The sequence below is a fragment of the Vulpes vulpes genome, chromosome 8 (assembly GCF_048418805.1).
Source record: "Vulpes vulpes isolate BD-2025 chromosome 8, VulVul3, whole genome shotgun sequence".
In the NCBI taxonomy this organism is placed as follows: Eukaryota; Metazoa; Chordata; class Mammalia; order Carnivora; family Canidae; genus Vulpes; species Vulpes vulpes.
Window position 1 is genome coordinate 76,551,271 of NC_132787.1, and position 22,432 is coordinate 76,573,702.

Genomic DNA, 22,432 nt, shown 5'->3' on the forward strand with positions numbered 1-22,432 from the left:
CACACAAATACACACACAGTCAATGATTTAATCAACCATTCTTACATAATGAAATTCTAGTAAAAACTCAGGACACTGAAGCCCAATGGAGATTCCTGGTTGGTTAACACATTAATGTAAAAAAAAAAACACATTAATGTCCCAGGAACATAATGTATCTGGACTCCACAGCGGGAGGACATGGAAAGGCCAATCCAGGACTCTCCCAGACTTCACCCTATGTGAATTTTTTTTTTTTTAAGATTTTATTTATTTAGTTGAGACAGAGAGCACAAGCAGGAAAGGAAGATCAGAGGGAGAGGGAGAAGCAGGCTCCTTACTGAGCAGAGAGCCCAACATAGGGCTCAATCCCAGGACCCTGAGATCATGAATCATGACCTGAGCCAAAGGCAGACGCTTAACTAACTGTGCCTTCCAGGCACCCTCTATGTGAATATTTAATATTAAAACTGTAATGGTAAGCTTCCTGAGTTCTGTAAATCATTCTTTGTGTGTGTGTGTGTGTGTGTGTGTAAATCATTCTTGTGAGTTATCAAACCTGTTGAAGGCTGTGGGAACCCCTGAATTTGAAGCCAATTGGCCAGAAGTGTGGGTAACAGAGAACCCCTAAAACTTGTGGCTGGCATCTGAAGTAAAGGTAATTTTATGCGGGATTCTTAAGGTTTCTGGATCCAATTCCAACATGGCAAGGGAAGACCCCCCACACATACTTCCACCACAACACCAAGCAATTCCAGACACTAGCAGGGTGTCTAGCAGGGCATCCTAAAATTCAACTTAACTCTGATCCTATCTACCCAGACATGGTATCAGATTCCACAAGTTAAAGTTTTAGTCCTACAAAACTGTCCCCCAGCCCCACTTCAGATACCAGTCACAAGCCCCAGGCTGCCACCTGTGCTTCTAACCAACGAGCTACAGATTGGAGGTTCCAACCACCTCCTCCTTGGGTTTTATTAATTTGCTAGAGTAGCTCACAGAACTCAGGGAAACACTTACTTACGTTTACCAGTTTACTGAAGGATATGATAAAGGATAAAAATCAATAGCCAGATGACCAGATACAGAGAGTAAGGTCCTGAACAAAGGAGCTTCTGTCCCCATGGGACTTGGTGGTGTTTGGTGACACATGGAAGCATTCTAGTTCCCCAAGTGTGGAGGTTCTCTGAAAATAAAAAGACCAAAAAATGAACTCTTGGGTTTATATACATGCTTCATTACAGGGTCATGATTGACTAAATCTTTAGCCATTGGCTGTGTCAACCTTCAATCCCTCGCCTCTACTGAGGTTGTGGGGCAACCAGCAGCATCCCTTAAGTGCTCTCAAAAGTTACCTCATTAACGTAACAAAAGACACCTTTACCATTCTCCACATTTTCTCAAGGAAACTCCAAAGGTTTTGTGAACTATAAGACAGAATCTGCAGAGAAAGACCAAGTATATATGAGAATTATACTTTGGTCATCCAAAAGACCAAATACATACAGTTCTTATCCATAAGAGTAGACGACAGAGGTTTGGACAACAGAGGCATCTTCTGAAGTCATAACTCACAGAAGAAAAAAATTTTCTTTTAAGCAAAACTGTATCCAGCTTTATTAGAGATACTTTTCATAAACAGTCATGGTATTTCAGGCAGGACATGGGCAGACGATGGTTAACAGTATACAACTTTCAAACTCCCTTCTTCAATAGACTACCAAAATCAGAAAGCCACTATAAAACCCAGTGAAGTCTTCATGTGATGCTCTGAACAGGGAAAGTTTAGAGTGAGGGTTGACAGTTCACATTTAGCATGTTGTTTAACAACTTTTCACAAGCAGACCCTGACTTTCAGGAAATGAAATGAAAATGGCAGAAGTATCAACCTGAAGATACGCAAGCTAAAAAAAAAGGAACTCTTGTGGGATGTCATCTCAGTGGTGACACTTTAAAATCCAGATTGCCTGACATACTGGGAACCATTTCTTAGGGTCAGGTCTCTGGGTTTAAGGGAGTCAAGTCTATGTTGAAGGCAGAGAGGGAGAAGAGGACATTTAAAAAATGAATTTTAGTTTTTTCACACCATCAAGGTGACTCAATGTGTGTCAACATCAAGGAATCCCCCCCCCCCCCACCCCGGCCAGGGAGCGGAGAGGAGGTTTCTCAAAACTAGAAGGGAAGGGTGTTTTTCCCCTTGTTACCAATCTAGCTCCGGAGATATTCTATTAGTGACATATATACCCTTCCCCCAAAACAACAATGAAGTGTTCCAACATAGCTTTAAAAGAAAAGTAAAACAAAATTCTGCATTTTTATAAAACTTGATAAAAATAGCATTTCAAACTGTACAGTCACCAGAAGTACACAGTTATCAAAAATACACACATTTCACTTGGCATCTCCAGCACCTTCAGCTTTCTGTGCCTGATCTGTTTTGGCATCTCCATTTTCTGCAGGGTTATTTCCATCCTTGCCAGCATCAGCTTCCCCTTTTTCCCTTTGGGTACCTTCTCTCCCTTCTTTGCAGAGGCCTTTTTTTTTTTTTTTAAGGGTTTTATTTATTTATTCATGAGAGATCCAGAGAGAAAGAGGCAGAGACACAGGCAGAGGGAGAGGCAGGCTCCATGCAGGGAGCCCAATGTGGGACTCTCCAGGATTATGCCCTGGGCCAAAGGCAAGCGCTTAACCACTGAGCCACCCAGGCTGCCCTGCAGGGGCCTTTTTAGGCTTGGGCTCTGGCTTTGGAGGAGCAGGCTTAGCAGATAACCTTGCAGATCTTCTCTGTGGCTTTATCTCCTTTAGCATCCCCTTCAGCCTTTCTTTTGGACATGGTGGCGATGGCGGCAGGTGGGACTTTAGTGCTGGACTCCAAGATGCAGCGGCATGTGGGCTTTGGACAGTCCAGAGGTCGTTCTTGCCTCTTCTTCTTCACACTGCTTTGAAAAACATTTTCTAAGATAGGTTTCTGTATCTCCCTTCCTCCATATCAACTTTATTCTTTTTTTTTATATTAACTTTATTCGTAATATTCCATAGTCCTTTAAAACACTCATAAGCTTTCTGTAACTATTCTAATTATAAATATCCAATCTTATATGATGTTTCAGCAATACATCTAATACTGCTACTCTAAATTGCTCTAAATTCCCAGAGGAAGGAAGATAAATGTATGTCTGTGATTACTTGCATTTGTCAAATAGACAGAACGTAGGGGAAAATACTCATTTTTCTTTTCTAAACAGAGCACTAACTTTGATATCATGTGACAACCCAAGAGAGTCCGGGAATTAAGTGGAGAAACATGTAAGGTTATAACATAGTGGAAGTCAGAGAAACACAAAGAAAAGGAAGCAGATTTCTTTTTTCATTTTACAGATCAAGAAACTGATAGCCAGATTAAGAGTTTGAGTCATGGGGCATCTGGGCAGCTCAGTTGGTTAAGCTCTTGATTTCGGCTCGGATCATGATCTCAGGGTTGTGAGACAGAGCCAAATATTGGGCTCCACACTCAGCAGATTCTCTCTGTCCCTCGCCCTCTTTCACCACCTTTCCGAAAAAAAAAAAAAAAAAAAAAAAGTTTGAATCATTTGCCCATTTGCTGTTTCTTGGAAAAGTTGAGGTTGGAGGTTCATCCCTTGACATGGCCTGGCATCCCTCCAGTAAGTTTGGAGATTATGCTACTGAGATAACAAGTCACTGAAAACCCAAATACAAATAAAAATACTTTATCTATTGGCCTTCCTAAATATTTAGAGAATCGATTAGTCAATTTACATAATTAGTAATTTAATATTGAAATCAGCAGATCAATTAGAGTTTTATTTTTATTTTTATTATTTTTATTTTTTATTTTTTTTCAATTAGAGTTTTAAAGAAAGAGAAAGTTGTAACTGCATATTTCTGCCCCTGAAGCAGGAAAGGTGTACTTTACATATAACTGGACCTGCTGCTCCCAAAAGGCCCGATTACTATTATGATCAAGTACAAATTCCTTAATTTAGCATTTAAGATTTGCCATCAAACTATCAAACCAGTCTTTCAAGAAAAATCTCCACTACTCATTAACAGTTCTCCAGGGTGATCCTTCAGTAACCCTGCTTTCTCCAAGAATGACCTCCTCCAGGCTCTTCCTCAGTCCTGTCTCCTTTTGCCCCTCCTGCCTGTTCCCTTGGCTTTGGAGTATGTCCACACCTCACCCTCACCACCTCTACCCCTACCCATGCTAGGTTGTGAGCCACTCCCCAGTGGAGGAAAGGACCCCTGACCATGTAACTGGCACTCTTCACTGACACCCCTGCCCTCCTCACCCGGGCTATGGCTAAAATGGCACTTTAGGGGCATTTGGGCAATTTGTGAGGCCCTGGGAATTCTCCTTTATTCTTTGTAATAGAATCTACCCTGGGCAGATCACCACTCTGGAAGAAAAAAGTACAAAAAATCTAAACCTTGTGTGCAGGTGTATGAGAAACTTTCAAAGCCACTTACTTAAAAATTGCTATGCCAGTAAGGGAGAGATCCACCCCCTTCAAGGCCCAATTGAAGCTCCACCTTCCTCATGAAGTTTTATGTAACAGACAGTCCCCATTTACCCTCCCTCCTCTGGATCCCCTGATAATCCAAACAGTAATATGGCACCTAATACACATGTATACCACCTTTAAATAGTATCTATGACTGTGTCTTCATCTCCCAAAGCTCCTAGCTTCTTAAGGAAGGATCTGTTGGAGTCTAACACAAGGTTGTAATTAGGTATTAGGTGTCCAATGACACCTGGTATACATATGATGGATAATCAACATTTCCTAATTGATGATGGAGCATCTTGTCAGATGCAAGTTGAAAACCTAAATGAGGGGATCCCTGGGTGGCTCATAGGTTTAGCGCCTGCCTTAAGCCCAGGGTGTGATCCTGGAGACCTGGGATTGAGTCCTGCAACAGGCTCCCTGCATGGAACCTGCTTGTCCCCCGTCTGTGTCTCTGCCTCTCTCTCTCTCTCTCTCTTTGTGTCTCTCATGAATAAATAAAATCTTTTAAAAAATATTTTTAAAAAAGAAAGTCTAAATAAGTGCAACAATCTATTAATTCCTGTGATGGTTAGCAGAACCTAACATTTGCCTAAAGACCCCAGAGTGAGCACCCTTTCCATTTTAAGGGCTACAAATCTGATTCTTTTGTAGATTCAAATAGGTCCACACTCTGGAAGGAACCCTTGACTGTGAGAGTCAGGATTTCCAACAGCCACTATTATTTTTTTTTTTTAAAGAGATTTGTTAAGTGCTCTCAGAGAGCAAACACCCACACAGCTTCTGCAAAAGGAAGGTAATCAGATTAATAACTCTCTGTATTTACTTGCACTGTTATGTGACTTTTGAAACAACCTGAAGAGGCAGGATGGGAAGTCATTAAAGTCCAAGGGGCAGAGGAGCCGAGGCTGACTCTTCCAATTCACTTTTAGACAGGAAGTTATCAGCATACTACATATTCCTTCTTAGACATCTGGACTCCTTCACAAGTCCCTTTGTTTATGATTCTCCAGAACTTGAGTCTCCAGAGCTCCCAGTTCCACAGAAGATGTTGAAAGTTTCCTTGTTGGCATCCTACAATCTATCCAAACTCTTCCATTCTTATTTTAATCGGCATTTGGATGTAGGAAACAGCCCCCTCCTCCGCTCTGTTACATCAAGCCCAGAAGTCTGCGAGGGTGCTAACCCATCATTTTCATAGGCCACGTGTAATCTTTTTTTTTTTTTAAGATTTTTTTTTAAAAATTATGTATTCATGAGACACAGGGAGAAAGAGGCAGAGACACAGGCAGAGGGAGCAGCAGGCTCCACACAGGGAGCCCGACGTGGGGCTCCATCGGGCACCCGGGATCACGCCCCGGGCCGGGGCAGCCGCCCTACCGCTGAGCCCCCCGGGCGTCCCTGCCGTGCACAATCTGCTAACCAGCCCTGCAGCGCCGACCGCCGTGCGCCCAGGTCGCAGAGCTCCCCCTCTTTACGCGGTTCGACAAAAGCCAACCGGCACCGAGCGGTCCGCGGGCTCGCTGCGGGACTCGCGACAGCGCGGGAGTGGGAGGAAGTAGCGGCGCGCCGGAGGGAGGCGGGACAAAGGTCTCCCGGCAACTGCCCCGGCGATTGGCCAGCCCGTCTGCAGCCGAGGCCAATCGCCAGACGCCGTGCTAACGCTCGTTGAGCCGAGTGCGGCTGCGCGGGAGATTCAAATCCGCGGCGGCTCGTCGCTGGTGCCGCGGGCGTTGCTGCTGGCCTGCGTCCTCTCGCCATGGATAACCCGGAAAATGTCTTTCAGTAAGTGTGGGTCCGGTGGGATGAGGGTAGGCGGGGGCGCAGTCTCCGTCTGCAGGCTGCGGGGTGGGGGTGGGGTAACCTAGGATTCGGGGTGTGCAGGCCCCCGCCCCGGCCGTGGCTTTGGAGTGTCTCCTCCGCGCCCTCACTCCCACCCAGCTAGGCTGTGAGCCACTCGTGGGTCGTGGATAGGACCCCGGACCGTGTAACTGCGCTGCCCGCCGAGACCCCGGCCCTCGTCCTCCAGGCCGCCACCACGGTGGCAGTTTAGGGGAATATGGCCAAATTCGTGAGGCCCTCCGAGCTCTCGGTTGATCTCCGCAGGGAATCCCTCTGGGCGGACCGCCGCCCTGGGAGAAAAAAACGTCTAACCCGACAGACACCCGAAGTTCTTGGGGCTCCTGGGTGGCCCAGCGGTTGAGAGCCTGCCCTCGGCTGAGGGCGTGACCCCGGGACTCCGGATGGAGCCCCGCAGCGGGCTCCCCGCACGGAGCCTGCTTCGCCCTCTGCCTGTGTCTCTCTCTGTGTGTGTGTCTCATGAATAAATAAATAAAATCTTAAAACAAGGAACAACCCTAAGCTTTGCGTGTAGGTTTCATGACAAACGTTCAAAGACAGTCAAAAAACAAAACAAAACCCAAAAACTGCAGTAGGGAGAGAACTTACAATAGCTCTTACCTGTAATCCCACAATCAATTTGAAAAAAGTCTTGTGAATAACGTGAACTCTTTTTTTTTTTTTTAAAGCTATGTTTATTATCATTTATGTCAAGCTGCTAGCGATTTCTTTAAATTCCCACACTTTTGCTTTACGACTTTAGGTGATTTATCTAGATTGTTTCAAACGCGTTTTAAAGCAGTTCAGTTATATGTGACAGGAAATAAAACTGGTTCGTTTTATCAGCACCAAGGTAATGTACTCTCTTGGGGATCAGAAGGCGGAGATCATTAAGTACAGCCAAAGCAAAAACCTGTTTTTTTTTTTTTTTGTTTTTTATTTTATTTTATTTATTTATTTATTTTTTTAAAAAACCTGTTTGCTTTAAGACTTCGTTAGCCTTCAGCCTAGCCGGCAAAACTTTCACTTTTAGAAGCTTGTTTTCCCGCACTTTAAAAAGGGAAATCAAGTCTTTCTGACCTTATTTTGACTTTGTAAAGACCAATTTGCTCCAGTGAACTGGGTGTTTTCAGTATTAATTTACAGTGTATTCAGGCCATTTTACTAGGGAAATGTGGTTGGTATTGGAATATGAAGTGTTTATTTGGGGCAGCTTATTTATTGACATATTTTGGGGAAAACTTCCTCACGTCTGAGGCATGAAAAGGAGATTAAAATTTAGAAGTAATTACTTCTTAATTTTTAAAAGTAAGTAATACATTTGTTTAGTTTTTGAAAAAGATTTAGAAAAGTATTCACTGAGATTTATTATACGTATCTATTCACCCACCCCCTGATATATAACCATTTTTCTAGTTTATTTTTCAAATGTTTCTTTTTGCGATATATTTATATTATAATAATACATTAGTATATCTATATATGCATACATGTATGTGTGTATATGGGTGAGTGTTATGTATGTATATGTGTGTGCAGTTCCTGCCTGTATTTCGTGTAAAGTGTAGATGAGCATATATAAACTGCTTTTTTTGTTTAACAGTATCCTTGGAGATTTCTATCAGTTTATAGAGCTCTTTTTCAATCTATTTTACAACTACATATTTCATGTACCATAATCAATTCAAAAAGTCTCCCACTGATGGATCCTTGGATTATTGACAGTCATTTTGCTAAATAGAGTTGCAGTGAAAAATCTTGTACATGTGGCATTTTGCACATACATGTACAGATGTATCTGTTTTCTAGAGTCCCAGAAGTAGATTTGCTAGGTCAAAGTTGATCCATCTGTAATTTTGGCAGATATTACCAGTTCCCTTGGCAGGGATCAAGAGCACTCTTACCTGCAAGCAAGATGTGAGAGTGCTTGTTTCAATTGTTTCATCTGTACATGGTTGCCATGTTTTTTTGTTGTTGTTGTTTTGTTTTGTTTTTTAGTTTTGCCAATCTCGTAGCTGAGAAATTTTATCTGAATGAGGTAAATTTCTCTTATGAGAGAGGTTGAGTATTTTCTTGTGGAATGCCCTTTTTTTTTCATTGTTTTCCCCCCAATTTCTAAAAGCTCTTTTTTTATACCAGTTTATCATTTCTCTTTTGACTCTTAATGTTTTACTTGACATGTAGAAGCTTTTATGTGTGTGTGTGTGTGTGTATACACACACACACACACACACACACACATATAGTGTGTATATATATATATATATACACACTATATATGTGTGTATATAGTTTATCTAGCTTTTCTTTTTTGGCTTCTAGATTTTGAGTCATAAGAAACATTGATTTCATTGGCATACTGATATGATAGCCAGAAGAAAGTATTGCTTTCAAATCCTTTTTTTTTTTCTTTTCGAAAGTCATGTAATTTCTCTAATGGAAAACCTGACGTCTTTCTTAGCTTGAATCTCTCTCACACCCAGTGAAGCAATCCCAAAGGCAAGTCTCATTGTTTCTTTCTCCAAAACACCCCAAATTCTGTACTTGCTCTCTTCCCACCCTGGTCCAGTTCACACCCACTGGGATTATAAGTAGCTCCCTGACTGGTTGCCCACTTGTGTTCCCATTTTCTGTCCCCTTTACTTGGAGGGACAGGAGGGATGTTTTAAAATGCACATTACATGTTGTTACCCCATCCTTCCAGCTCAGCACACTTTAATAGCTTCATGGCCCCCTGACACTGATCAAGTGTCACCCCCTCAGAGAGAGTGGCCTTCCCTGACCACTCTATCTAAAAATTGTGACTCTAGACACACTCTTGCCTCATCTCTCATTTTATTTTGTTTTTTTCCCCAAGTGCTTAATGTCACCTGACTTTATTTTACATGTTTCTGTTTGTTTGTTCGTTTGCCCCCATCCTAACACTGAAGTGCCCCTAGAGAACTTTCATTGCCTGGCTGATTTTTTTTTTTTTTTTTTTTTTTCTTTTTAAGCTGTGGTTGGATATGCAGAAGTAGCAGCAAGCAGAGGGAGCCATGGTGGCTGATTTATGAACATTGCCATTATGTGTTCTTCCTCAGGGATGCTGTGTTCCATTGAGGCCCAGAAAACAAACTATCTGGGAACCTGATTGGTGGTGCCCTAGGCTCCCACACCCACTCATAAGCCCCCTCAGGTCTCCTAGCAAAGTCTTAGCCAAGCTCCTGAGCAGCAAGAGGAGGGGTCCATCATGTGAGGAATAGCAACTTCTGGACACTGCCCCTCATGATGGTAGCAACATTGGGCATCAGTGACAGGAGAAGGAGATTCTTAGGGATAGAGTCTGAGACCCTCTTCTAGCTGCCTCTTTCATAAGGGCTAGCTTCAGGGGCTTTGGGTCTTGCTTTCTTCTGGAAAAACACTGCATCTAAGTTTTCTGACCACTTCCACGTGAATAATCTTTTAATTTTTAATATAGCATCTGAACTAGTATTTAAGATTTTCATGTTAAGGTGTATAAATGAGACATATAAAATGAAAAAAAAATCTTTTGCTTTTAGGAATCATCCCTAATAAGTTATGTGCATATTTTTCTCTTTTCTAGAATGTTTGAAGCCCATATGCAGAGCTACAAGGGCGATGACCCACTTGGTGAATGGGAAAGGTTAGCATTTAGTTTATTTTTTTTCCTCTAAACAAACTATATGCTGCCCTGAAAATTAATGCTATCTATATTTTTCTAGTTACATGCGGTGGGTAGAAGAGAATTTTCCTGAGAATAAGGAATACTTGACAACTTTATTAGAACATTTAATGAAGGAGTTTTTGGATAAGAAGAAATACCACAATGACCCAAGATTCATCAATTATTGTTTAAAATTTGTAAGTATACTTTCAGATGTATAATCAAACTGTAATCATATTATACTTTTGCTTATTTCCCCAGATTTTAAGATCATTTTAGATCATCTTGTTTTAATTCTTCTGTTTGTAATCAAAAATTTTTTAAAGTTGTATGGGCTGAGATGTGTATTTTAGAAGCTTTTGGCTTCTGTATTAGAGTCAAGAATTTGGTTTTAAAACCCTCCTCCTGGGCAGCGGTTTGGCGCCGCCTGCAGCCTGGGGTGTGATCCTGGTGACCGGGGATCGAGTCCCACATCGGGCTCCCTGCGTGGAGCCTGCTTCTCCCTCTGTCTGTGTCTCTGCCTCTCTCTCTCTGTGTCTATGAATAAATAAATAAAATCTTAAAAAAAAAAATGTTTAAAAAAATAAAAAATAAAACCCTCCTCCTCTATCAAGTAAGTATTATGACATGAGATAGAAATCATTAAATTAAAAGTTTTGTTGTATAAAAGGTATGTGAGGATGGAAAGATAAGCTCCCACTGCCAGGTACTCAGAGGGTTCCTGGGAGTAAATTAGATTCATTGTAAATAATTCAGAAAATACTAATTCTCAGGAAGTAAATTTAGTACTAAAAGAATAAGGCTGCTTCAGGTTAAGCTTTAAAAGGTTGGGTCTCTTCAGTCTTGAAGGCTTTGAGGGCATGAGTTCTAGTAATCATGAATGGATAGAGTTAAAATGGATTTGTTCACTAAATTACAAAATACCAGTATTTCAGGCACCCTATGGCACTTGAGCAAGCTTGATTAAGACAACCATAACACTTATATCATGAGTCATTATGGAAGTCACTACCCTGGGAAATAGTGTGGGTAATTTGGGGGACACTGAATGTTAAGAAAAGGAATAAGTTGAACTTTTAGGTTTGCTGTTAGAAAGCCTCCATGAAGACCGAGCATAGAAGGTGGCTGGGCTCTGGGCCATATCTAGACCAGCAATTCCTTTGTTCTTATATCTGTTTGCTTTGGGTTTCTGTAGGCTGAGTACAACAGTGATCTTCATCAGTTCTTTGAGTTTCTGTACAACCATGGGATCGGGACCATGTCGTCTCCTCTCTATGTAGCCTGGGCGGGACATCTGGAAGGTCAGGGAGAGCTGCAGCATGCCAGTGCTGTGTTTCGAAGAGGACTTCAAAACCAGGCTGAACCAAGAGAGCTGCTGCAACAACACTACAGGTAGTTTGAAAATAAAACTCAGGGTACCTGGGTGGCTCAGTTGGTTGAGCATCTGCCTTTAGCTCAGGCCATGATCTTGAGGTCCTGGGATTGGGCCTCGCATCCGACTCCCTGCTCATGCCCTCTCTCTTTCTCTCTCTCTCTCTCAAATAAATAAATGAAATCTTAAAAAAAGAACAAAATACACCAAAACAAAAAACTCTGCATAGTATTTCCTACTTGAAAATGTCATGTTTGCTCTTAAAAATCCTTTATTGTTATCTGTTTATACAGGGAAATCCTTCCTGTAAAAATGTGAATAATACAGAATAGTATAAAGAAAAGGAAACTGCCCAGAAATATTACAGTCAACATTTTGGTGCATTGCCTTCCTGTTATCTTTTATCTTTTCCTATGCCTATGTATGCACCCTTGGATTTGTATATTTTAACAGTAAATCATACTGTATTATCTGTTGTGTATATTGAGCTTTATACTGCCCTTATGATTTTATGAATTTTTATACTACTTATAAAGTAGGTGAAAATCTGTCCCAGAGTTATGTCATATTTGAAGTGGTCTCTAAATGGACGTTGAAGGTGTTTCCAACATTTTGATTTTTATAAAGAGCAACATAGTGAATATTTTAATGAATAACTTTATTTTTCACAACTTTTATTGTTTTCTGTGATTTAATATACCTCATTTAGGAAATTTTTATTTATTATTTTTTTAAGATTTTGTTTATTTATTCATGAGAGACCCAGAGAAGAGAGAGGCAGAGACACAGGCAGAAGGAGAAGCAGACTCCATGCTGGGAGCCTGACATGGGACTCGATTCCAGATCTCCAAATCATGCCCTGGGCTAAAGGTGGCGCTGAACCGCTGAGCCACCCCGGCTGCCCAGGAAATTTTAAAAATACAGAAAACCAAAGAAACAGAAGAAACTTGGCATTTTAGTTGGCATGTTTTTCTCTGCTTGTTAAAGGATTTACACGGCTTTAATACACCTGCAGCTTTGTCTCAGTCTTTTTCCTTGATTACAGAGTTTTCTCCCAATATATTTCCTATTTTTATCTTGTTCCTTCTGATTCTCAGAATTGAAACTAATCAAAGGATGTATGAGAGTTTTTAAGTTTTCTGGTACTTATAACTACATTACCTACTCAAAAGGTAATACCAGTTTTTTATTGGCCCCCTCTCTAGCAGCATATGAAAAAACTTATTAAACCAGCATTTAATACACTCATTGTTTTCAGCTTTGCTACAGTGCTCATGTTCTTTTTAAAGTTTATTATGAGAATTTTCTTTTCTTTTTTTTTAGAGATTTATTTATTTATTTATTCATGAGAAGACAGAGAGAGAGAGGGGAGGGGCAGAGACACAGGCAGAGGGAGAAGCAGGTTCTCTGAGGGGAGCCCGATGTGGGACTTGATCCAGGGACTCTGTTTGTTTCCCAGAGTTAGGTGTCTCTCATGTTTTTTTTTTTACCTCAGTCTTAACTAGCTTATGATTAGCTATCTTGATAGGTTTGTTTGTTTGTTTGTTTGTTTGTTTGTTTGTTTATTATCTTGATAGGTTTAGATCGATCTAGATAGATATAGTTTTCACTTTAATACAAATATGTATTAAACTAAATTTATAATCCATATTGATGCCTTCACTCCTGTCATTCAGGTTATTTCAGGCACGCCTCACCGAAACGCATTTGCCAACTCAAGGTAAAATAGTACTTTCTAAATGTCTAAGTTGTTAGTCTCTGATATGCACTGCCTTTTTTTTCTCCTTAAAAAAAATTCATCTGGTATTTATTGACTGTATTGTCTTAGATAATGGGGAAGGCGCCCTGGTAATAATGCCTTGCAAAAAATCTCTGGAGAGCAGAGCTCTATTGTAACAATTTAAATAAGCAAACCCACAAGAAAACTTGATTTCATTATATTTTTAGGACTTAAAAAAAAAATTTAAATTGCCCAAGATAGAGGACAAGACTTACTCGAGAATCCGAGAATCCATCTATTCTGAATTGTATCATAGTGTTTAATGCAACCTTTAAAGAAATGTTGTTGTTCTTTATAGAAATGTTGTTCTTGACATCAATAAGTATCAACTATCCTATCCTGTTGTTTAAATTATCTCTACAATGTTTCTCTTATCTAAAAAGTGTTTTAGGGCAGCCTGGGTGGCTCAGCAGTTTAGAGCCGCCTTTGGCCCAGGGTGTGATTCTGGAGACCCCGGACTGAGTCCCATGTCGGGCTCCCTGCATGGAGCCTGCTTCTCCCTCTGCCTGTGTCTCTGCCTCCCTCCCTCTCTCTCTCTCTCTCTCTCTCTGTCTCTCATGAATAAATAAATCTTAAAAAAAAATGTTTTAGTTACAATTTTCTGAGCCAGTGGTCAATGAGTTGTTTTATTTCTTATGCTACTTACTGAAAGACCAGGGGAAAGTATTTGTAATAATTTTATTTAATATGATACCCTTGTTTCTCTTTATTTCATCCTTTTTTCCTCCTATAGTGAGAACCTCAGAACCTCTGCATAATGCTCAGATTTTAAACCAAATGATGACATCAAAATCAAATCCAGGAAATAACTCAGCCTGCATTTCTAAGAATCAGGTAATAATAACATTCGTGGGTTGTGTGGAAATGGGGAATGGCATTTAACGGTCGTCTAGGTCCCTTTCACATCCACTTTGACATTTCATTTGTTTGACATTATCCCTCTGATTCTAACCTCTCTGTCAGCCACCTGCACCTGTGGCCTGTCGTCATCTAACACTGCTCACTTCAAATATTAAATTTAAATAACTTACAGTCTGGCCTTAGCTTCCTGTGTTTATTTGGCCTAGGGGCCCCCACTATGTAACCTTTTGTCTTCACTTCCTCCTTAGCAGCTTCTCTTCTTTGTCTACCAGCCTTCCTCACTTAGGCCCCGGAATCCCTCCTGCACTGGACAATACCCACCTAGAGGTTCCTGAGCTCTGTTTAAAAAACTCAAGAGCTTGGAAAGATGGTGCCTATAACCTCAACCAGGGCTTTACTCCTCTCCAGAAATTATGTTTCCAATTTCCTGGTTTATTCTTTATGTTTTATGTATTTATGTGTCCCCTTTCACTCCCTAATGCCTTGTAGTGATTTTTAAACTTCACTTCTCTCAAACTTGGGACCTAGAGGTCTCTAACCTCTCCTTCAGGAGCTGACAGTAAGAGTGTTTAAATGAGACAACAAAAACCATTAGATGACATCTGTCAATTTTCTGCCACTGACCAGTAAATGTAACTGCATCCCTCCTTGCCATTATAATTGGGAAAAATGGTCTTCTACTTGTACTTGTCCTTCATCCTCCTTGAGATTTTTGCCCTGCTATGATCTCTTCTGCTCAAGTCTTTGCTTCCTTCAGCCTTGTTTTCCAGAAGCTTTCCTCTTTGTGGTAAAATTGCTCTTTCAGTTTGCTAAGGACCTCTTCTAAGCTAAATCCACTAATTCTTAGTGCACATGTGCCAGTTTTATTGATGTAACACATTCCTAGACATGGAATATGCATTTCTAACTTAGATTCTCAAACGATCTCATTTTACATTCTACACATTTACCAGCCTCATTGCTTCCTGTTGCCCCAATTATGTAAACTTTTAGACAGCAGAAATGGATCTTATTTATGATCACATTTCCAGGACCTAGCTCAGGACATGACATGAATGAGATATTCAATAAATATTTATTTAGTGAATCAGTACTAGCATTGGGAACTCCTGAGAATAGAATAGTACCAGGAGGAAATTTTTGTGATTTTTTTTTTTTTAATTGATAAAGAATTTTAGAATATTAATCCCATAACACATTGGCACTGGTCCAGCTCCTAGTCTGTCAGTTGGAGGGAAATAAGAGCCCTTCTCTACTACCAAGTAGAAATTTTTTTATCGAAGAGGTGGTGGAAGGAGTGAGGCAGGGGAGGGGCAGAGGGAGATCTTAAGTGGGCTCGATCTCACAACCTTGAGATCATGACCTGAGCTGAAATCAAGAGTCAGATGCTTAACCAACTGAACCACCCAGGTACCCCCCAAGAAGAACTTTTTTTAAATCACTTTCTTATTGGACTCTTTAGTTACAAAAGTTGTAAGATTAATAATCAATAACTAATAATTAAATTAAAGAACATATAAATTTAGTTGATGATTGGTGCACCTGAGTGGCTTAGTCGGTTGAGCATCTGACTCTTGGTTTCAGCTCAGGGCATTATCTTAGGGTCAAGAGATCGGGCCGCACATCAGGCTCTGTGCTCAGCACAGGGTCTACTTAGGTTCCTCCCTCTTTGCCCCTCCTCCTGTGCTTGCTTGGTAGCTCTGTTTCTCTCAAATGAACAAATAAAATCTTTTAAAAATAAAAAATAAATAAGCCTAGTGATGATTAAGAAGCTCTTCCAATACTTTCATATTGTTCTGTGAAATAATTTGGGTGCTAGTTTCTCATCAGTTAAGTGAATACTTATGTTTCTTTTCTGTCTTTTTAGGGTTCAGAAGTTTCTGGGGTAATGTCTTCAGCTTGTGATAAAGAGTCAAAAAAGCAAGTATAACCTGTGCAGTATCTATTACTTAGTTTCCTTCAAGAGCTGTTTTAGTAGTATACTGTGGTAAATAATACATTTTTCCCCATTATAGGGAACAAAGGGTGATCCTGATTTCTAAATCAGGTTATTCTGCACAAGCATCTGCAGCAGCCAGAACTGGTGTTCAGCAGGTTGTTATGTATTGCAAGGAGAAACTTATTCGTGGAGAATCAGAATTTTCCTTTGAAGAGCTGAGAGCCCAGAAATACAATCAACGGAGAAAACATGAACAGTGGGGTACTTGCACTCTTATGATTTAAAATACTCTATTGTCATTTAAAATAATAACCGTTGAGTAAACTACCTTTTTAAACAGGTAACTGACTAAGCTGAAAGAATCTGTAAAGTCTCTAGCTCATCTGTGAGAAGCCTAGAAATCTTTGTTAAATACAAGTAGACACATTTGTCTAGGGACTCAACTGCTGTCGTGACAGCAAAGCTCAGAGTTGAAACAGCACTGATATAGATAAAATAGGTATACCAATGTTGCCTTTAGTGATATATTAAGCTTTTAAATATTATCTGTATGGGTTTGAATTTCTGAATATGGTAATTTTAAACCTATAAGTTAGTTATTTTTACTATGAAAAGATCAGGTGAGGAACTGGAATGGAGAAGAGACTGTCTAAAATCTGCAAGCATGACAAAGGAGACAGTCAGATGGAGTCCTCTGATCAAAGGGCCATGTCGTTTATGGCTATATAGCATGTCAGGTTTCATTCCTCATGGGAAAACCCGGAATGCTAACACCAACATCTGAGCTCATCTTTGCTGTAACAATGTCGACTTTAGAGAGGAAAGTGAACTTTTGTTCATTGAGGGCTTTTATACCATCTAAGCCATTTGGATAACTGCTCTGTTGGCCTTTTTTTTTTTGCTTACCATTTTTCACTTGTTCAACAACTGAGAGAACGGGCAGCTAACACTCATGGAGAACCCATTTTGTGTCATGCACAGATTCATTTTTCTTTCACACAGTGACCTAATGTCTCAGCCAAGGGATTTGATTTGTATGTGGGGTGGTTATGTTAAGCAGTCACAAGTGACTGCAAGTGACACTGACCTTTCAATACATTCGGCTCCTGGTTCTTTTTAGAAAACACCTAGAGATTTTAGCTCTTTTAAAAACTTCCATTTTCAAATGACTTGCAGGACCATGACTATTTTAGAAGAACTGATTGGTAGCATACTGTGCTATTACCAAATATTTTATTGATCAGTGTGTAAATTTTTATAACCTATATGCCCTGAACCTACAAGTAACCATACTTAAAGGCAGGTAAAAATTACAATTAAGAAGTAATAACACCTTTCTGTTCTGATAACCTAATACACATGGAAAAGACCAGTAAAAAAAATTGCCATCCCCAAAATAATGTTTCACTCATTTTCTGTGTATTCCTCTGATGACCTGAGTTTAAACTTTGCATGGAAACCATGTTTTCTTTCCTAAAGTAAATGAAGACAGACATTATATGAAAAGAAAAGAAGCAAATGCTTTTGAAGAACAACTGTTAAAACAGAAAATGGATGAACTTCATAAGAAATTGTATCAGGTGGTGGAGACTTCCCAGGAGAATCTGCCTGAGTTCCAGGAAAGGTCTGAGGTATGTGTGTGCTCTTTGCTGGGTGCTTCCCATGCCCAGTGGAACTGATTTCATTTTTTACTTGCTCCTTTCTGGGCCATATTTTTAGACTTAATTCTGATGCTAATGTAGCTACTACCAGCATTCCAAATTTTTACAGTTGGGCACAGAAAGATACTCAAAATGTAAAATGAGAAAAGGAAGTTACAGATTGAGTATGTTTTTATATGTACATATTTATGTTTATGTATTCATATGTGTAGTCTTTAAAAAATTTTTTGCACAGTATCTCATATAATGAGAATTTGAATGTAATTATTTCAGTAATTATCAAGATATTTATTTTTTTTTTTTTTGCCATTGTTTCATGTTGGAAGGAGGAAAGGTGATGAAATTGTTAGACTCATGTATTTTCTTAAAATTATTAATGATGGGGTAAATTGAGGATAAATTTAAGGTACATAATGGTTGCTTAAACTTTCACATAGTACATATATACCTGTGATATAGGATACAATGAAGATTAACATCTTAATTTCTTCTTTTTTAGAATTTTCTTCTATTTAAGAGATTCATAGAAATGTAAATGAAAATACAGTAAATTACACATATCAGAAGTGTAAAATTTGCTAAGTTTTGACATGCATACAACCGTAAACTATCTTCACAATCAAGATAGTGAACATATATATAGGGGATCCCTGGGTGGCCCAGCAGTTCAGCCCCTGCCTTCGGCCCAGGGCGTGGTCCTATAGTCCCGGGATTGAGGCCCACATCAGGCTCCCTGCATGGAGCCTGCTTCTCCCTCTGCCTCTCTCCTCTCTCTCTGTGTCTTTCATGAATAAATAAATAAAATCTGTAAAAAAAAAAAAAAAAAAGAGTGGACCTATACATCACCCCAAAAGTTTTCTTGCCCCTTTGTATTTGTCTTGCTTCCTGATATATTCCAAGCACACACCCTTTCATTTTCTTTTTCTTTCCTTTACTTTTTTTAAATTTGAGTATAGTTGACATACAATGTTACATGAGTTTCAAAAGTGCGAGACAGTGATTCAATTTCTCTCTATGTTATGCTATGTTCACTAGTGTAGCTCCCATCCGTTACCATACAATGCTATTAAAATGTCATCAACTATATTTCTTCCACTATATCTTTTATTCCTATGACTTAATCATTCTATAACTGAAAGCCTGTATCTCCCACTCCTCTTCATTCATTTTACCTATCCCTCTACCTCCCACCCCTCTGGCAACTGTAAGTTTGTTCTGTGTATTTGTAGGTCTGATTTGCTTTTTGTTTATTCATTTATTTTGGTTTTTAAATTCCACATATGAGTGAAATCATACAGTATTTCTCAGTCTGATTTATTTCACTTAGCACAGTAACCTCTAGGTCCATCCATGTTGTCACAAATGACATGCTCTCATCCCTATTCTATGCTTGCATAATATTCCATTATAGATACATAGATTTATCTATATATATTTCATTAGTGTTTTCATTTTTTGGATAAATAACCAGTAGTGGGATTACAAGACCATATGATATTTCTATTTTTAATTTTTTGAGGAATCTGCATACTGTTTTCCCCAGTGGCTGTGCCAATGTGCGTTTCCACCAACAGTGCATGAGGGTTCCTTTTTCTCCACAACCTTGCCAACACCTGTTGTTTCTTATGTTTGTTGATTTTAGCCATTCTGACAGATGTGAAGTGATATCTCATTATAGTTTTGATTTGCATTTCCCTGATGATAAGTATTTTTTCATGTGTCTGATGGCCATTTGTATATTTTCTTTGGAAAAATGTCTATTCAGGTCCTTTACCCACTTTTTAATCCAGTTGTTTGGTTTTTTTGGTTGAGTTGTATAAATTATTTATTTATTTTGGATATTAACCCCTTACTGGATGTATCATTTGCAAATATCTTCTCCCAGTAGATCGACTTTTTGTTTTGTTATGGTTTCCTTTGCTGTGTAAAAGCTTTTTATTATGATGCAATCCCAACAGTTTACTTTTGCTTTTGTTTCCCTTGCCTCAGGAAACATCTAAAAAAATGTTGCTATGGCCAGTGTCAGAGAAATTACTGCCTATGTTCCATTCTAGGAGTTTATGGTTTTAAGTATCAGATTTAGGTCTTTAATCCATTTTGAGTCTATTTTTGTGTGGTGTAAGAAACTGATCCAGTTTCATTCTTGTACATGTAACTTATCCAGTAATACCTTAATTTCTTACATATTTTGAAAATCCTAAAAACGCATGACCAGGGCAGCCTGGGTGGCTCAGCGGTTTTAGCGCCACCTTCCGCCCAGGGTGTGATCCTGGAGTCCTGGGATCAAGTTCCATGTCGAGCTCCCTGCATGGAGCCCGCTTCTCCCTCTGCCTGTCTCTCTGCCTCTCTTTCTCTCTGTGTGTCTCATGAATAAATAAATAAAATCGTTAAAAAAAATTTTTTTTAATAAGTAAATATGCATGACCATATGATTTTATAAAAGCAGTGGAAAGATGTATATATATGTATGTATGCATGTATGTATATAGTTACATGTATATAAACGAATGTTCTTCATTGCCAATCTTGTAGTTTGCTTCTCTAGAATTTTACTGAGCATGAACAGATAAATATGTATAGAATTGAAGTTTCTATATAAATAAGACTTACTTTCTGATTTTGCTATCTAACCCATCTTACAGATCTTTCCTTGTTATTACATAGAGAACTAACTCCTTTTATTAACAGTGCAGTCTTCTGTCCTACTGTTTAGGAAGGGCATGTGTCATGTGGAAACTTACAAACCATGCTGCAGTGAGCATTCTTGTACCTGTGACATTACTTCTCTAGGAAAGATACAGAAAAGTAGAATTGCTGCTGAAGTCTGTGTACCTAAGATACTATGTATCTCCCCTCCAAAAATTTACCAGTTTACACTCACATAATAGTGAATAAAAGTATGTGTGTCTTGTATACACTTAGCTAACATTAGCTATCCTAAATATTTTCAACCATCTGTTGTGTTTTTTCCAATCACAGGTGAATTTGGACTTTAACAAAATATTTAGTGACTGTCTTTTTTTTTAAATTGATTTTGATGTACTTTGTTCCTTTTTCTGTTGGATTGTTGTATATTTTTCTTATATAGTTGGATTTCCTTTCTTATATAATTTATCTTTTCCCTAGATAGTTCCAGGAAATTATTAAAATAATTGTTTCATTATCTTCTTTTGCTATGTTTTTGTGGTACTTACTTATCAGTTATTTCTCTAGACTCTCGGAAGTATCTAGAAATAATGCTTTCGTTATGTTCAAATGCATCAGATGTGCTCTTGTTTCACTTCTTTTGGCCACATGCCTCCCAGAGCCGCCTTTCTGCCTCCAGGTTGGCCTACAAGCAAGCTGTCCTCCCCTCACTTCTCTCTACTGGTGTATCCCTGCTTATTTTATAGTTCCCATGGCATCGTTTCCTTTTATCATCCCCGTTTTGGTGGCACACAGTCTCAAAGAGATTTTTAATTTAATTTAATTATTTTAAGATTTTATTTATTTGACAGAGAGAGAGAGAGAGAAAGCATGAGCAAGGGGAGAGGGAGGAAGAGAGGGAAAAGCAGAGCCTGATGCAGGGCTTATTCCCAGGACCCTGGGATCATGACCTGAGCTGAAGGCAGATGCTTAACCAACTGAGCCACTCAGGTACCCCCCAAAGAATTTTTTTTTTAAATTCACCGTGATTTTTTTTTTAATATTCACATGAATATTGATTTTTTTGAGATCACTTGCATGTCTAAAGCATCTTCTACCCTCCCACTTGGGCAATAATTTGGCTGGGCATGATGTTCTGGAAGGAAATCAATTTTTTGGGTGTTCCTGCTTTTAGCTCCACTTTCACTTCCATTCTGAGATGTAGCTAAATATATGAGCTTTTCCACAAATCAGCTTTCTCTGCCTGCTATTTCAGGTGTTAGAATTTTTTTATTATCCTTTTGGGGAGGTTTCAGAGGGAGTAGATGAAAAAGCATATGTTTAAGCCACTGTCTTTAACCAAAAGCCTCCCTGCATCGGACTTTGTGTTTTGATAGCATAAGGATATATTTCCCAAATGTGTTACCACCTGCCCCTACATTTATTGAGCAACTTAGCCTTGCCCCATTGATTGAAAATACCTTTATCGCATACTAATTTTTAATATACACAATCAGTTTCTAAAATGTCTGTACCTTTGTTTTGGTTAATATAAGGTTTCTTCTTGATGATTCCATATTGTACATTTACCATAGCTTTGTTGTAAGTTTTGATATCTGGTATAGAAAGTGTGATTGTTCTTTTTCAAAATAATTCTTCAGAATTGAATATTATGATTATTTTTAATCTTTTAGTTTGGTAGTGAGAAAATGGAATAGATCATTTCTAATTATTTTTTTGATAACTAGTAAAGGTGAACTTTTTATATTTTGTCCATTTGTTTATGAAATAACTATTTTTACCCTAGATATTTAGTGCTTTTCTTAACCATTTGTGAGAATATTTTCTTATGCTGAGGAATTAATAACTCTTGTATCCTTTAACTTTTTATTTATTTTTTTCCTTTAACTTTTTAACATAAAAGTGCACAGTAACAGTCTAAGTACATGTAAGTAGAAAAACAAAGGTTTTTAGGTTAAGAGCTTGGTAACCTTCCCATTATGATCCATGCTTTTGTGGCAGCTATTATTGCAATTTATATTCACATTTTCTATCCATTCAAGAGAAAATAGTTGCCAGGTGTATTTTAATGGAAGGAATACCATTATGAGCATTTGATGACATTGATTCATTGGTCCTTTCCCAAAATTAAGAGATATAAGATAGTTCTTAAATACTGATAAAAC

At 38.9% G+C, this 22,432-nt stretch overlaps 1 protein-coding gene across 1 annotated transcript in view; it reads left to right on the forward strand.

The window, feature by feature from the left end:
* Nucleotides 1-5,774: 5,774 nt before the first annotated feature.
* The window catches only part of BUB1 (BUB1 mitotic checkpoint serine/threonine kinase), a 42,266-nt gene continuing 25,608 nt past the window's right edge, over nt 5,775-22,432 (forward strand). The window contains exons 1-9 of the mRNA XM_025994703.2: nt 5,775-6,290; nt 9,928-9,987; nt 10,067-10,205; nt 11,204-11,400; nt 13,057-13,100; nt 13,894-13,994; nt 15,889-15,941; nt 16,037-16,221; nt 17,440-17,591. Coding sequence (XP_025850488.1) covers nt 6,265-6,290; nt 9,928-9,987; nt 10,067-10,205; nt 11,204-11,400; nt 13,057-13,100; nt 13,894-13,994; nt 15,889-15,941; nt 16,037-16,221; nt 17,440-17,591 — 957 coding nt within the window. The 5' untranslated portion in view covers nt 5,775-6,264. The remainder of the gene's footprint in view (nt 6,291-9,927; nt 9,988-10,066; nt 10,206-11,203; nt 11,401-13,056; nt 13,101-13,893; nt 13,995-15,888; nt 15,942-16,036; nt 16,222-17,439; nt 17,592-22,432) is intronic.